Source organism: Giraffa tippelskirchi, chromosome 4, assembly GCF_054371585.1.
Source record: "Giraffa tippelskirchi isolate mGirTip1 chromosome 4, T2T-mGirTip1v1.2.pri, whole genome shotgun sequence".
Classification (NCBI taxonomy): Eukaryota; Metazoa; Chordata; class Mammalia; order Artiodactyla; family Giraffidae; genus Giraffa; species Giraffa tippelskirchi.
This window is the reverse complement of record NC_137278.1, coordinates 80,824,363-80,837,994: the sequence shown is the minus strand read 5'-3', so window position 1 is coordinate 80,837,994 and position 13,632 is coordinate 80,824,363. Positions and strand designations below refer to the sequence as shown.

The 13,632-nt window shown below is 41.0% G+C and overlaps 1 protein-coding gene across 2 annotated transcripts in view; it reads left to right on the top strand.

Moving 5' to 3' along the window:
- GALM (galactose mutarotase) overlaps positions 1-8,626 on the top strand; it is a 64,026-nt gene extending 55,400 nt beyond the window's left edge. For both annotated transcript variants that reach the window (XM_081483228.1, XM_081483227.1), the window contains exons 5-7: positions 4,976-5,117; positions 6,617-6,791; positions 7,432-8,626. In XM_081483228.1, coding sequence (XP_081339354.1) covers positions 4,976-5,117; positions 6,617-6,791; positions 7,432-7,509 — 395 coding nt within the window. In that variant the 3' untranslated portion in view covers positions 7,510-8,626. The remainder of the gene's footprint in view (positions 1-4,975; positions 5,118-6,616; positions 6,792-7,431) is intronic.
- Positions 8,627-13,632: the final 5,006 nt, after the last annotated feature.

Below are 13,632 nucleotides of genomic sequence, written 5' to 3'. Positions count from 1 at the left end.
TCTCAATCTGAATATCAGAAAAGACTGATTTCAGGACAGAAAGCATTCGATTACACAAAGGAAGACACTTGGAAATGATAAAGGATGCAGTTCACAATGAAAGTGTACCCCAAAATGACTGTCTAAGACCATGAAGAAAACCTCTAGCAGTTGCACAAAATACAATACAGCCAATATTCACTTAGAAATGTTTTAACTCTTAATAATTCTTGGATAAAAAGAGAAGTCAAGGGACTTCACTGGTGGCCCAATGGTTAAGACTCCACATTTCAAATTCAAGAGCTGCAGGTTAGATCCCTGGTCAGGTAACTAAGATCCCACATGCCGAGTGGTGTGGTCAAAAAAAAAAAAAGTTAAAAAAAAAATTTTTTTTAAAGGAAGCCAAACCCCAGAACTAGGGATAGCAGAAAAGTAATTATGTATAGTGGAAATGTATACATAATATATAGGACTATATAGTAAATAAATAGTAGAATATTATAATTATCTATAATGAAATGCCTACATGTGATATAATTACAGTAATACTCAGAAAATTTTAGCACTACTTATATGTTAATCAAAACTTGTGAAATTAAATGAATTAGGCATGTAATACAAGATATTTGAAAAAGAATTAAAAAATAAATCCAAGAGAACGAAAGAAGAATTAACAAAAATAAAAGAAATTATAATTTTGAAAAAGAATCAGAAAAGGTAGTACTCATAAATCCAACAGCCACTTCATTGAGGGGGAAAATAACCCAATAAAATAAATATAACAGTAGATAACCTATTCAGTACACAGAATTAGATATGAGCATAGGCAAATAACCACAGACAGATGGAACTGAAAGGATCATAAATTATTTCTTTCCTCAACTCTTTGCAAATAAACATGAGAGTAATATAGATGAAATGGATAATTTTCTAGGAAAATATATAAACTTGCAATTGTGAGCCCCCAAAGAAATTTTAAATAGATTATCAGAGAAAAATGGAGAAAAATACAAATACAGTGGAGTTGTCTAATGAAATATGGGGATACATTTAGCAACAACCTCCAAGATAAACTGAGTGAAAAGATCAAGGTGGAAACAGGCTGTGTTTTGTGGATATGCACTTAGATGCTTGGGTATTCTTATGGCATCTCTGGAAGGTATGTGAGAAACAAGTGACAGTGGTTGCTTCTGTTTAAAGCTGGGTCTGTGGGGAATGGAAAAGAGAGAACTTCTTTACACTGCAGAGTATTACTTTGTACCTTTTACGTTTGTCATCTTTTAAACTGATTACATGTGTAAATATTACCTACTCAAGAATTTTTTTTGGAAAAGTAGAACCAAGACAAAGGAAATAAATGCTTTTAAAGGATGTTTTCAGGAATACTACTTAACTTTTCCTAAAGTTGACTCTGGTAAGAGAAAGATTCTTTTGGTTGAACATGGACATGAGACTCTAGAATGGTCCTGGCCAGGCCTCCCTGTCTCTCTCAGGTGCTTTGGACCCCAGGCACCCTTGCAGCTCTGTGTGAGCTCAAAGACCCTATTCCTCACACATCAGGAAGAAGACATTTCTGAGCAGAGGCTCTGAGTTAAAAAAAGAATACCCTCTGTTCACCCAAAGGCAGGACATCCCTGTTACTTAGTATTTAGGAACTCACAGAAGCAGAACCAGATGCTTTAAATGGTTAAAAGTCAGTTCTCTTTTTACCTATTTAATTTTTTTTAATGGTAAGATACAAGTTCCTAATTTTTCTTAGCCTCTAAGATTCTAGCTCCACTTTGCATGGTATGTCTCTCAAAAAACAGACAAAACCAAGTTCCTAAAACATCTCCATCTGACCACATCCTGAAAGAATATGTTAAACATCTAATGTCTGTACGTACCTCTAAAATATATTATAAAGTTCTGGGACGATACAAAACTTGTAAAAGGACTAAACTGTATCATTATGTAAGGCTCTATCCCTTTCCGTCTTCCCTCTCAAGAAAGATTGGCCAGATTGTTTGGCCTGCTGCAGAGGAATCTAGGATTCCTTGTATTTGAGGAAAGAGCCTAGGACCAGGGGCTTCTCACTGCTGGGTCATACTTCTAGGGTAAGATGGCAAACACCTCTGCTGTTCTCTGTTCCTAGAGTTTTCTAGCTGAGCTGCTCCGAGCCTGTACTGGCTTCACTCTAGCTTATATATATTTGTATTTGTAAATTTTTATTTACATATTTTTGGTTGTGCTGGGTCTTCGTTGCTGCACACAGGCTTTCTCTAGTTGTGGCCCTGCATTGGCAGGTGGATTCTTAACCACTGGACCACCAGGGAAGTCCCTATATATATGTATTTTATGTTGTGTACAGTTGACCTTTGAACAATGCAGAGGTTAGGGGCACTAACCCTCCATGCAGTCGAAAATCCACCTATAACTTGATAGTTGGCCTTCCAAATCCAAGTATTCGACCAGTCAAGGACAGTGTGGTACTGTAATATTATTGAAAAAAATCCACACATAAGTGGACCACACATTTCAAACCCATGTTTTTCAAGAGTCAACTATGTATTTATTTTATGTGTGTGTGTGCTTATTGAGCTCCCCTCTGAATAGTAACAATAAATTCTGCAGGAATGGGGTAGGGGTTGAAAGTCAGTGATTTAGTCCAATTTATTCATTGCACTGATGAAAAACCCCAGGCCCAGAGAAGTGATTTCATCTAATTTAGCTTAATCTCTTTCCTTCTCTGAGGCAGGTTCTACCCTACTACTACTACTACTACTATTACTACTACTGCTCCTGCTGCTGTTACTGATATGATAAACACACACAAATCACCTTGTACTTAAGCCATTTTTCTCCACATCAGTTATTCTTCAAACTTCTTCACCCATTCAGCCTACTATGACCTCACCTCAAGTCTCAGCTCAACTGCTAAACTTCTATCCATGAAATCTCCCCATTCTGCCACATCTAAGCCAACCCATTCACACTGCCTGTCTTCCTTCTTACAGCTGTGCCTCTGCTGGAGCACTCTAAACACTATGGTTATGAACTGCTTATATGTCCATTTCCTCCTTCAGGCTGCAAGCAGCTTAAAAAGATATGTTCCATGTCTCATCTATGTGGCATCTCTGCCCATCAGAGTGCCTGGCATACAGTAGGTGTTGAATAAATGTTGATCAGTCAAAAGAGTGACTGAGTGAATAGCATCTAGTCCATTACTTTGGCTTTGACACATTCCAGGAACATGCCTATAGGGGGAAGGCTTCCCCCACATTCCCTGAGCTTTCTTAACAGAGCTAAATTCAAAATATTGGTGTACCTTGTTTGAGATGGCTCAGCCTATCTAAAGAACAGACCTGAAAGTTGGGAAAAGAATGAAAGGTAATAAAGCAAAATGGCACAATATTCAGAAGAATGTAAAATCCATGTTACAGTCTTTTGGCAAACCCTTTCTATAGGATTGTCTATTGAGAAATTCACTCTTCCCTTGGATCTCTAGAAAATTCCCTCACAAGATAATTCTGATTCCTCTTTTCTACCCTTGAAGCCCAGACTTCTCCTTCAGTGGTTTTAGTAAAGCAGAAGATGTGGTGAACTATTTTCACATATTTTATCAACTCTAAAATACCATTGATTGTAAATTTCACCATTATTTTACATTATTGTTGTTATTTAGTCACTCAGTTGTGTCCAACTCTTTTGCAACCCCGTGGACTGTAGCCAGGCTCCCCTGTCCATGGGATTTCCCAGACAAGAATACTGGAGTGGGTTGCTGTTTCTGTCTCCAGGGGATCTTTCTGATCCAGGGATTGAACCCAAGTCTCCTGCATTGCGGGTGGATTCTTTACTGCTGAGCCACTGGGGAAACCCTTATTTTACATACCATGAAGTAAACAACAAAAAAAACCTCTGCCAGTTAAAACATGGCATGAAATGATTTCAGAGATTTTAAAATATGAAAGTATCTTGATGAAATGTGTATATTAACATCACACGTTTTTTTGACAATATCACAAGTTTTGCAGGTCTTAGTCTCATCTGTTACATGAGTGGTTTGGAAACGACGAGCTCTGAAAACCCTTCTGGTCCCAACATCCTTGAGTTCTGTGATGCCACGAAGGGATGTTCTTGACTGGGCATCATTTATTGTGTAATAACCACCAAGATAGGGCTTCCATCCAGATTCCTTCTGTACTCTTCTCTTTAAAAGTTGAGGGTCTTCACACTGCAGTGTCCTCCCCAGGGCTGGTCCCTCCCACCCACATCATCGTAAAGAGGCTTCAGAACGTCTCACCTTGATAAGAACAAATGTACCTATTAGAGGTTGAGGAATCTGGCTTACACACTGGAAGGGAGCAGTGCTTGCCAACTATAACACTTTCAAGAATCACTCCTAGAGACACAAAGCTTTGACTCTAAAACTGGCTAATAGTAGAGTGACCATACATCCTGGTTTGCCCCAGACTGTCCTGGTTAACTAATTTGTCCCAGTGTTATTATTAACAGTTCCCCCTACAGTTCAAGTATAAGGACTGATCAGGGAAGTGACTGGGGAAGAGTGGTTACCAGTGTCACTTTGGCTAATAATGGCACCAAATGGTTTGAAAATCACTTATCTCAGGGCCATTGTTAGCATCTGGTTAGCCAGTACCAGGCAAGTGCTGATGGCTTGGATATGAGCCCTGGGGTATCTCAGAATTAAGAAATGTCAACAAGGTAATTGACTCAACATTTAGGACAACCTTTATCCACCTTATCCTTTAATGAAAATTAAGTGCTTCCTTGATTTTTGTACTTTTTTCCACACTTGAATGATTCTGAATTTTATCATCTTGCAGTCAGTAACACCTTACAATTAAGGAAATCTAATAATTTATTCTTAAGATCTGACTCCCACCTCCTTTACAAATTGAAATTAAGGCTGGGAGGGTAGAACCAGTAGGGTCTTTAGGGTATAAAGATTTTATTCAGACATTTATCACTCTTTTTTTCTGCTTCTTCCCACCAGGAGAAATTGCTTCAGTGCAAGGAACTGCATTTGACCTGAGGAAGCCAGTGGAGCTTGGAAAACACCTGGAGGAGTTCCACGTGAATGGCTTTGACCACAATTTCTGTTTGAAGGGATCTAAAGAAAAGCGTTTCTGTGCACGGTAGGTACTTTTCATTTGCTGCCTCTGTTGGGAAGAGATCCCAACTCCTATTCGAGGAGCTTTTCCTCTGGCCCTTTTAATGCCAGTTACTATGCTGCAGGGGACCGTCTCCCACAACTCAAGTGTCTTTTCAAAGCTCCTGTTCCACAGGTGACTTCATCCCTGCCCCCCCAACTCACCTGCCTTTATCCCGGCCCCTGCCTGGCATTCTGTCTCTTTGTTTCCTCTCTCCCCATCTCTGCCCCATCTCTCAGGCCTTTTTTTTTTTTCCGCTAGAAGAGCCAGTTCCTCCTGACTAAACTCACCTCCGCTTTCCTTGAACTTCCGGAGTCCTTCGTCCTTTCTTAACTCATGATGTATGCTCTGCTTCCTTGCATGGAAGGCTGGAGGTTACGTTTCTTGTATAGCGCTCACCACCTCCAGCCTGTCTGATAGGCATCTGTGTCCACACTCTCCTTCTCACTAAATTTTAAGTACTTCACATCATCTCATCTTTGTGAATCCCTCCCTCTACCTTGACACCTAACACCATGCTTGGCACTAGCACATAATCAATACATGTTTGTAGAATGGACAGACCTTAAATAAAGCAGAGAAAATGACTGAAGCTCTAACAGAAACAGAAAGAACTTCAAAAGCCTTCTCCCCCTCACAGCCCCAGCGCCAAGACCTCAGCTGTGTTCCTCTAGCTCCTGCCCACTAGCCTCCTCTGTGCCTCCTGTTCACATCTCTCTCCAGACAGCCTCTACCTGAGGAGACCTCTCGCCGCTCCTGCGTTCTCTGGCTGTTCAATCCCTGGCCTTTCTCTTTCTAAACATCTTTCCCTGAACCTCATTGTGGGATGTTTTACCTTGATAAGGCTATGAGAGACCTAGCCTTATGTATATCCCTTTGACCCCAAATATAAGACCAAGTAGGTACTCTCACCTCTGTAGAGGCTTTTCCTTTTTTTAAAAAAGGGAACAGTCTAGCAGCCTATTCTGGGGGGATAACTGACTAAGGAGCCCCCTGCCTGCTCTAGCCCCAAGGCGGCAGGTAGTTTAACTTAGAAAAGCATCTCTTCTCTTTCAAAAGACATAATTGGTTGTCTTGTCAGACCAAGCAGAGAGCTCCAACTCCTTATGAGAAATTATCCCAGTCTCCCCCCCAGAGCCCTAAAACTGCCTCTGTCCAACCTGGCTCCCCTGACACACACAAACATATCTGACTAGGGTGAGTTGCTTTTGCCTTCCCCAGGGAAGCCAAGCTCAGAGTGGGAAGGTGCTACTGCGGATCCTCAAAACCACCTACTTAAAAAAAAAAACAAAAAAACCACCTACTTACGCCTCCCCTGAGAGGCTGCGAGAATCTCCTACCATGCTCTTCTCATCTTTGTCTTTTCCATATCCTGCATGGCTGCGTGGCTGGGTCTGACTCCCATCTCAAAGCTACTTCCCAGCTTCTCCCTGTCTGCTTTTTCACCCTGGACCTATGTATACGTGGTCTGGCTTTATCTCTAGGGTCCATCATGCTGGAAGTGGGCGGGCACTAGAAGTGTACACCACCCAACCTGGGGTCCAGTTTTACACGGGCAACTTCCTGGATGGCACGCTGAAGGGCAAGAGTGGGGCAGTCTACCCCAAGCACTCTGGATTCTGCCTTGAGACTCAGAGCTGGCCTGATGCAATCAATCAGGTAAGTCCACAAGCCAACTTGTTAGAGTGGTGGTATGTCCAAGGTCATACCAGATGACGGAGGTCACAACACTCAAGTCAGATCTGTATGATTCAGAAGTCTGCATGTGTTCTCTTCTCCAAGTCAAGATAAACATAGGAAATTCTTGGCCATGTTACTAACATGGCATTCACATGTTAAAAAAAAAAACTTTATTTTGTACCTTCAAAGCCTTTATTCAGTTTAAGCTTTTTCCTTATCATTTTATATTTACTCATTTTATACAACCACACTGTTAAGATGATCCTCCAAATCTCTTCATCCTTTCGCCCCCTCCTTTCTTTTTCCAGCTATTGGCTAAGTAATGCTCCTCAAAGTTCAAGCCCATAATAAGACACTTGCAGCCTGCACCAGAATGTAAATCAACCCCTCTTCCTTCATTAAGAACGTCTTGCTGTGACAAAGTGTGTTTAGTGATGTGGTTGATTTTCATCCTGGTTCAAGTTCTTTATCTCATTGCAAACCAATAATAAATGGTTCTTACCCTGGCAACTGGTTCACGTTAGAATTGGTCTAGAGACCAGTCCAGAAGCCATCCTGAATGGTTAAGGGTGCACCCTGGGTTGGCAAGGTGTAACCTGTATTGTTTTCCTCTTCACAGCCCCACTTTCCTCCTGTGTTGCTGAAGCCTGGTGAGGAGTATGACCATACCACTTGGTTCAAGTTTTCTGTGGCTTAAGGAAATGTAAAGATACGACCTGCTCCAAGGCCAGGCTGGGAGCCCCTTTAGCAGCCTGACTCTCCTATGAAGAGATGAGTTGAAGATTTAGAGGCTTTCAAAGTGATACTGTGATTTAAAATCATACAAATGGTAGCAGTCAGGGTAGTCAAGACTGAATATTGATTTCCTTCCCAAAGACTGGCTCTAGGCCAGGTCTAATGACTAGCTCTCCTCTCTGTGAAGTGAAGGGGACCCAACCACCAATGTCACCCATCATCTCAGCTTTGATCCTAGCCCAGAAGTGGCACCTGGGCTCCATGTGTTGGCTCCATCTGCCCATTCTGCTTCTTTCTTTTGTACTTTTCACCCTTTCTTTCTTTGATCCTACTCAATCCTTTTTTTCCCCCTCCTTCTCTAGCTCACATCACCTTGCCCTATGCATCCTATGGAGTTTTCAGGTCGCTTAGCTCATTCAGCCTGCTGGCAGAGGGACCCTGTCTGCCTCAATAAGGCAACAGATGATGGAGAAGGGAGTCAGCTGAGGCTTAGAGCGGATAAATGACTCCCCTAAAGACACTGAACTAGGAAAAATTTTAACCAAGACTCTTAAGTCTGGTTATTTGCATGAAAAATGTGCAAATTCAAGTCCCCTTCTTTGCCTCCACTCCAGTCTTCAGGAGCATCCCTAGCATCACTGATAGGCACAGAGGAGTCTAATCCTTACTGTTAGCCAGCCTTTCTTCCCAAATTCACTTTTATCAAAAGAAGCGTGAGTCTGTTTGAGCTTTACAGATGATGTGATTTAAGATGCAAGATCAAAATGTCCAGAAAGAATCTGTAAATTTGATTCTCTGCCTTCACAGTTAACTGAGAAGGCCAGTTCAGCCAAAGCATAGGAAGGAAGTCACTGGAGGCAGGAGCTGTGTTAGTGTGAGGAGAGAGCCTTAACTGAGAGGATTACAAATTGCACTGAAGGAGCACATGTTGTGTTATGTAGATCAGCCTGGGCTTCCCACCTTTCCTAACTGAATCATCAATGATGGGTTTGGGTTGGTGGCTTTTAAAGAAATGTATCTTATACTATTATACACTATTAATCATTTTAAATAAAATCAAAATCTGCACCTTCAAAAAACTCCCAGTTTCTTCATTCTGTCAGGCATGAACCTTTGGGAAATGGATCAAATATAAACCATGTGTTCTGGATTCAACTATGCTCGCCAGTCCCAGCTCTAGCTGGGAATACTATCTAACTAGCAGCCTGTGGAGCTTCCTATATACTTCCCTTTTCTCTTTGTTGTTGTTCACTCACTAAGCTGCGTTTGACTCTCTAGGCCCATGGACTGTAGCACACCAGGCTACATTATCCTCTACAAGAGTACAGCATCCTCCACTGTCTCCTGGAGTTTGCTCAGATTCATGTCCATTGAGTTGGTGATGCTATCTAGTCATCTGATCCTCTGCCACCCCTTGAAGATACTGTTAATTTTTTATTTCACTTTGACATGAATTTTCTGAGCATGTAACAGTTCTCTCCTGGGTCTTTTAAGCAGTTCAAGAGGTGATGTCCAAGATGTAGTATGTTCCTTAGGAACATCACAAATCTCTTTGGGGAAAACAAGACTAACAGAAACAACTAGATGATGTAGAATTGTACCATGACAGAGCTGGGAGCCCTGACCACTGACTTTGCTCCTGGCTTTTACTACATGGGCAAACTAATTTCACTTGGCCTGTTTTCTCACCTCTGAGGCAAAGGGAATAGACAGTAATCATCTGGAGGATGAGTATTAAAGACTTGTTGAAAATGTAAATATCTACACAAATGCAACCCCCACCGAGAATAAGTCTCCAGGTCCCCAGAAGTCCATGCCTTCTTTACCATACACTGCCCCCACCGCCCACAACCAAACTAGTGCTGTATTATTCTGAGTTCTGATCTTTCATAGGTGAGCATATTATTGACTTCAGTTCAATGATCTACGGATTCCTTTGTTTCAAATTCATGACACAAGTTCTTATCACTGTCTGAGATTTTCATTTTTTCAGTTTCCACCCATTTTGCCTAACAAGGTTAAGATTTAACATTAAATAATTTGCACGATCATTACTATAAAGTCTAAGATGCATGCTGTGGACATTAAACTGTTGTGACTGTTAGGTGACCAATGAGAAGTTCAATCTCCGAAGACTAAAGGAAACTAGCTAGCATCAATGAATAAATGGATCATTTGCAAAAAGTAGAACATGAAAAACTACCAGCAGAAAACAGAAAGCACAGCATATACCCTGTTCCCTAGCCATTTCCCATCACCATTTATAACTGATAACTACTTAAAATGAAACAATGGAATCAGAAGTTTGCAATGGGCTTTTCTTTTTTTTAATATTTATTTATTTGGCTGCTCCAGGTCTTAGTTGCATGCAGCAATGTGGGATCTTTGATCTTTGTTGTGGCATGTGAACTCCTAGTTGTGGCATGTGGGATCTAGTTCCCTGGGCTATTTGAAGAGTTTGGACAGGACTGCAATCCTTTTCCAATCAGGGCATTTTTATCTTCTCCTTTTAAGTTCCAGCTTCTCCAATTCAATTACTCAAATCATAATGAATGTCTCAGATGATCTGGGTAGCACTGCCAGCTGTGGCTAAGTAAGGTCAGCAAACTCTCTCCTCAAAAAAGCAACTATAATGTAGGAAAAAACTGAGACAAAACAAGTTTGTCACTCTGGCAACTAACCCAAAACATACAAGACATGTTTGTTTGAAAAACTGCTGAACTTTGAGTAGAAACTGTAAGATTGTGGCATCCTTGCCTGGGGCTGCTCCCATTCCCTTTACTTCCCCAGCTCGCAGTGGAGCTTCTGCTGGGGCGAAACAAAGCATGAAGACCAGGAGACTGCTAATGCTATGGTTGTGGGGATGGGAGGGTTCTCTCAGTTTGGAGTGGTAGGTGATCTCCATACCCAACTGCTTTGTTAATAAAAATAATGATCTTGGTGCTCTATAAGCAAGGAGGCTGATGGTTCTACTAGCCTGAGGTTGCAACTGTGGTCGGAACAAGCACACTTCTGGGTGATCAGAGGCTACACATGCATAGCAAAGACCAGAGGAGGTCAAGCTATTCACACACACACTCCTGGCCAACTCTGATGCGGCAGGCACATGCAAAGGAAATTAAAAGAGACTTAGCAAAAAGCAAAAACTAAAACAGATTTGAAAAAATGTCTAAACACTGAATCTACTCCCTACCTTCACACAGATCTATCAGCAGAGGACAATAATCTGGGTTGAAATGTGTGAGCACTACTACCCAGTTGCCGACAACTGAGCCAGCTATGCAGCTGCAGGGCAACCCCTATAAAGCTGAGCTTAAAAATAAACACAAGAATGTTCTTTTAGAAATAGCCAAAATACTGAATAGAGATTATAAAAAAAGAACCAAGCAAAATTCTGAGGTTGAAAGGTACAATAACAAATGACAGTTCCAACTACAGAGGCTCAGAAGCAGATTAAAGATGGCAGGGAAAAAAATAAATGAACCTGAAGACAGAACAAATTTGAAAGCAACAGGAAAAAGTCTCGTCACTACAGGAGACCACCAATGCAATCAACATCTGATTTTTTGCCTGCAACAGAGGGCAGGAGGCAGTAAACGGCACAATCAATGTGCTCCAACACTCCAAATTACCCATGAAATGCAGAAGTGAGATAAAAACATTTCCAGATAAAGAATCAGAAAACTCACTGCTGGCAGAACTACTTACAAGAAATACTAGAGGAAGTCTTCCTTTAATGTGCAAGGGAATTAAGACAGTAACTCAAATCCATGGAAAGAAATGAAAAATACCAGAAACGGTAAATTTTCTCATCTTTTCTTTAAAAGGCAGAAGGTTGTATGAGGCAATAATTAAACACCATGTTACCGAGTTTGTAACACGTAATATAGCACAGGGAGGGAAGTTTGGGAAAAGAAAATATACTGGAGCAAAATTTCTGGATTTTACCAGACTATTAATCTGAAGGAGATTGTGATAAATTAAGATCTAGCTGTATAGTCAAAGCTATGGTTTTTCCAGGAGTCACATATGGATGTGAGTTGGACCATAAAGAAAGCTGAGCGCCGAAGAAATGATGCTTTTGAACTGTGGTGTTGGAGGACTCTTGAGAGTCCCTTGGACTGCAAGGAGATCCAACCAGTCCATCTTATAGGAAATCAGTCCTGAATATTCCTTGGAAGGACTGATGCTGAAGTTGAAACTCCAATACTTTGGCCACCTGATTCGAAGAACTGACTCGCTGGAAAAGACCCTGATGCTGGGAAAGATTGAAGGCAGGAGGAGAAGGGAACAACAGAGGATGAGATGGTTGGATGGCATCACTGATTCGATGGACGTGAGTTTGAGCAAGATCCGGGAGATGGTGAAGGACAGGGAAGCCTGGCATGCTGCAGTTCATGGGGTCACAAAGAGTTGGACACAACTGTGTGACTGAACAGTAACAAGATACAACCACTCAGGAGATAACTAAAAAATAGTTTTAAAAAAATCAAGAGGAATTTGACTAGTACACCAAAAAAATATTTAATACAAAATGGTAAAAATACAAAATGGTAAAAAGACAGGAGACATACAGAAAACAACAAACCCTAAATGTAAACCCAACCATACTAATAATTCTATACGTAGATGGCTTAGACAAACCAAAAGGCAGTTTGTAAGACTGAATTAAAAGTCAAGATCTAGCAACTAACTACAGTTGACTTTTGAAGTACCCCACCACCATGACCACCAAGTCAAAAACCCAATGTAACTACAGCCATCTACATATGTAGTTCTACATCTGCAAATCATGTAGGTATGTAGAATCTATTGAAAAAATATCCGTGTGTAAGTGGGCCATGCTGGTCAAGTGTTAAGTCACTCAGTTGTGTCCGACTCTTTGTGACTCCATGCACTGTAGCCAACCAGGCTCCTCTGTCCATGGAATTCTCCAGGCGAAAATACTGGAGTGGGTTGCCATTTGCTTCTCCAGGGGATCTTCCTGACCTGGGGATTGAACCTGGGTCTCCTACATTGCAGGCAGACTCTTTACCAACTGAGCCACCAGGGAAGACCATGCTGGTCAAACCTGTGCTATTTAAGGGTCAACTGTATATGCACCAATAAGCTGAAAGTAAATAGATGAAGATATACCATAAAAACATTAACCATAAAATAGGTAGAGTGGCTATATTAGTATCTGGAAAAACTGACTTTAAAACAAGCAGTAATACTAGATATTTGACAATAAAAACAATCAACACATCACAAAGCTATAATTATAAATGTATATGCATTAGAGCCTTAGATGCTTTGAAGCAATTATTGTGACCAGGGGCCATGTTTAGAGTTCACTTAGTGTTGGACAAAACCCAACAGTTCTGATAAATACCCTTTCAAATCTCTTGAACAGAATGTAACCTTTTTAAAAAATGAGTATTTCTCTTGAGCCATTTTTTGGCTACAGTCCATGGGGTTGCAGAGTTGGACATGACTGAGCAACTTCACTTTCACTTTCTCTTGAGCACAGTGACCTCTAGTGGTACTAATATAAACTCCTTTTTCATAGAAAGGTTCCATTCCATAGAGTCAGTTGGTTAAAGGACCCTAGAGGATGTATTATAGAATACTCCTTTGAATCATGTGAGTGCTGCTAACTCTCTTATGATAATAGGAGTAAGCCAGGCCAGTCTGTCTAATAACTAGTGTAGTAGGAGCTGGCTAGCACTAACGCCTTCAGCAATAGTTTTCAATTGTGGCTGTATATTAGAATCACTAAGGGAGGTTTTTTTTTTTTTTTAAGGGAGATTTTTTAGAATATTAATGCCCAAGCTACTCTCAGCAATTTTGATTTCATTACACTGTTTTTAAAGTTCCCTGGGTGATCCTGATTTGTAACTAGGGATGAGAACCACTGGTCCTAGCATAAAGTAAAAGCTTTCCTCATAGTAATGAGTCTCCACATTCACTAATATTTTAAGTGCATTAGTGTGTTTAGCTAGAATTTACTCTCTAGCTTCAGGAAGCACTTCAGGATTGAGTCAGAGAAACAATCTTCCCAGACCAAAAGTATGTCTTGTTAAGACCCCTGCAACCAGACTGA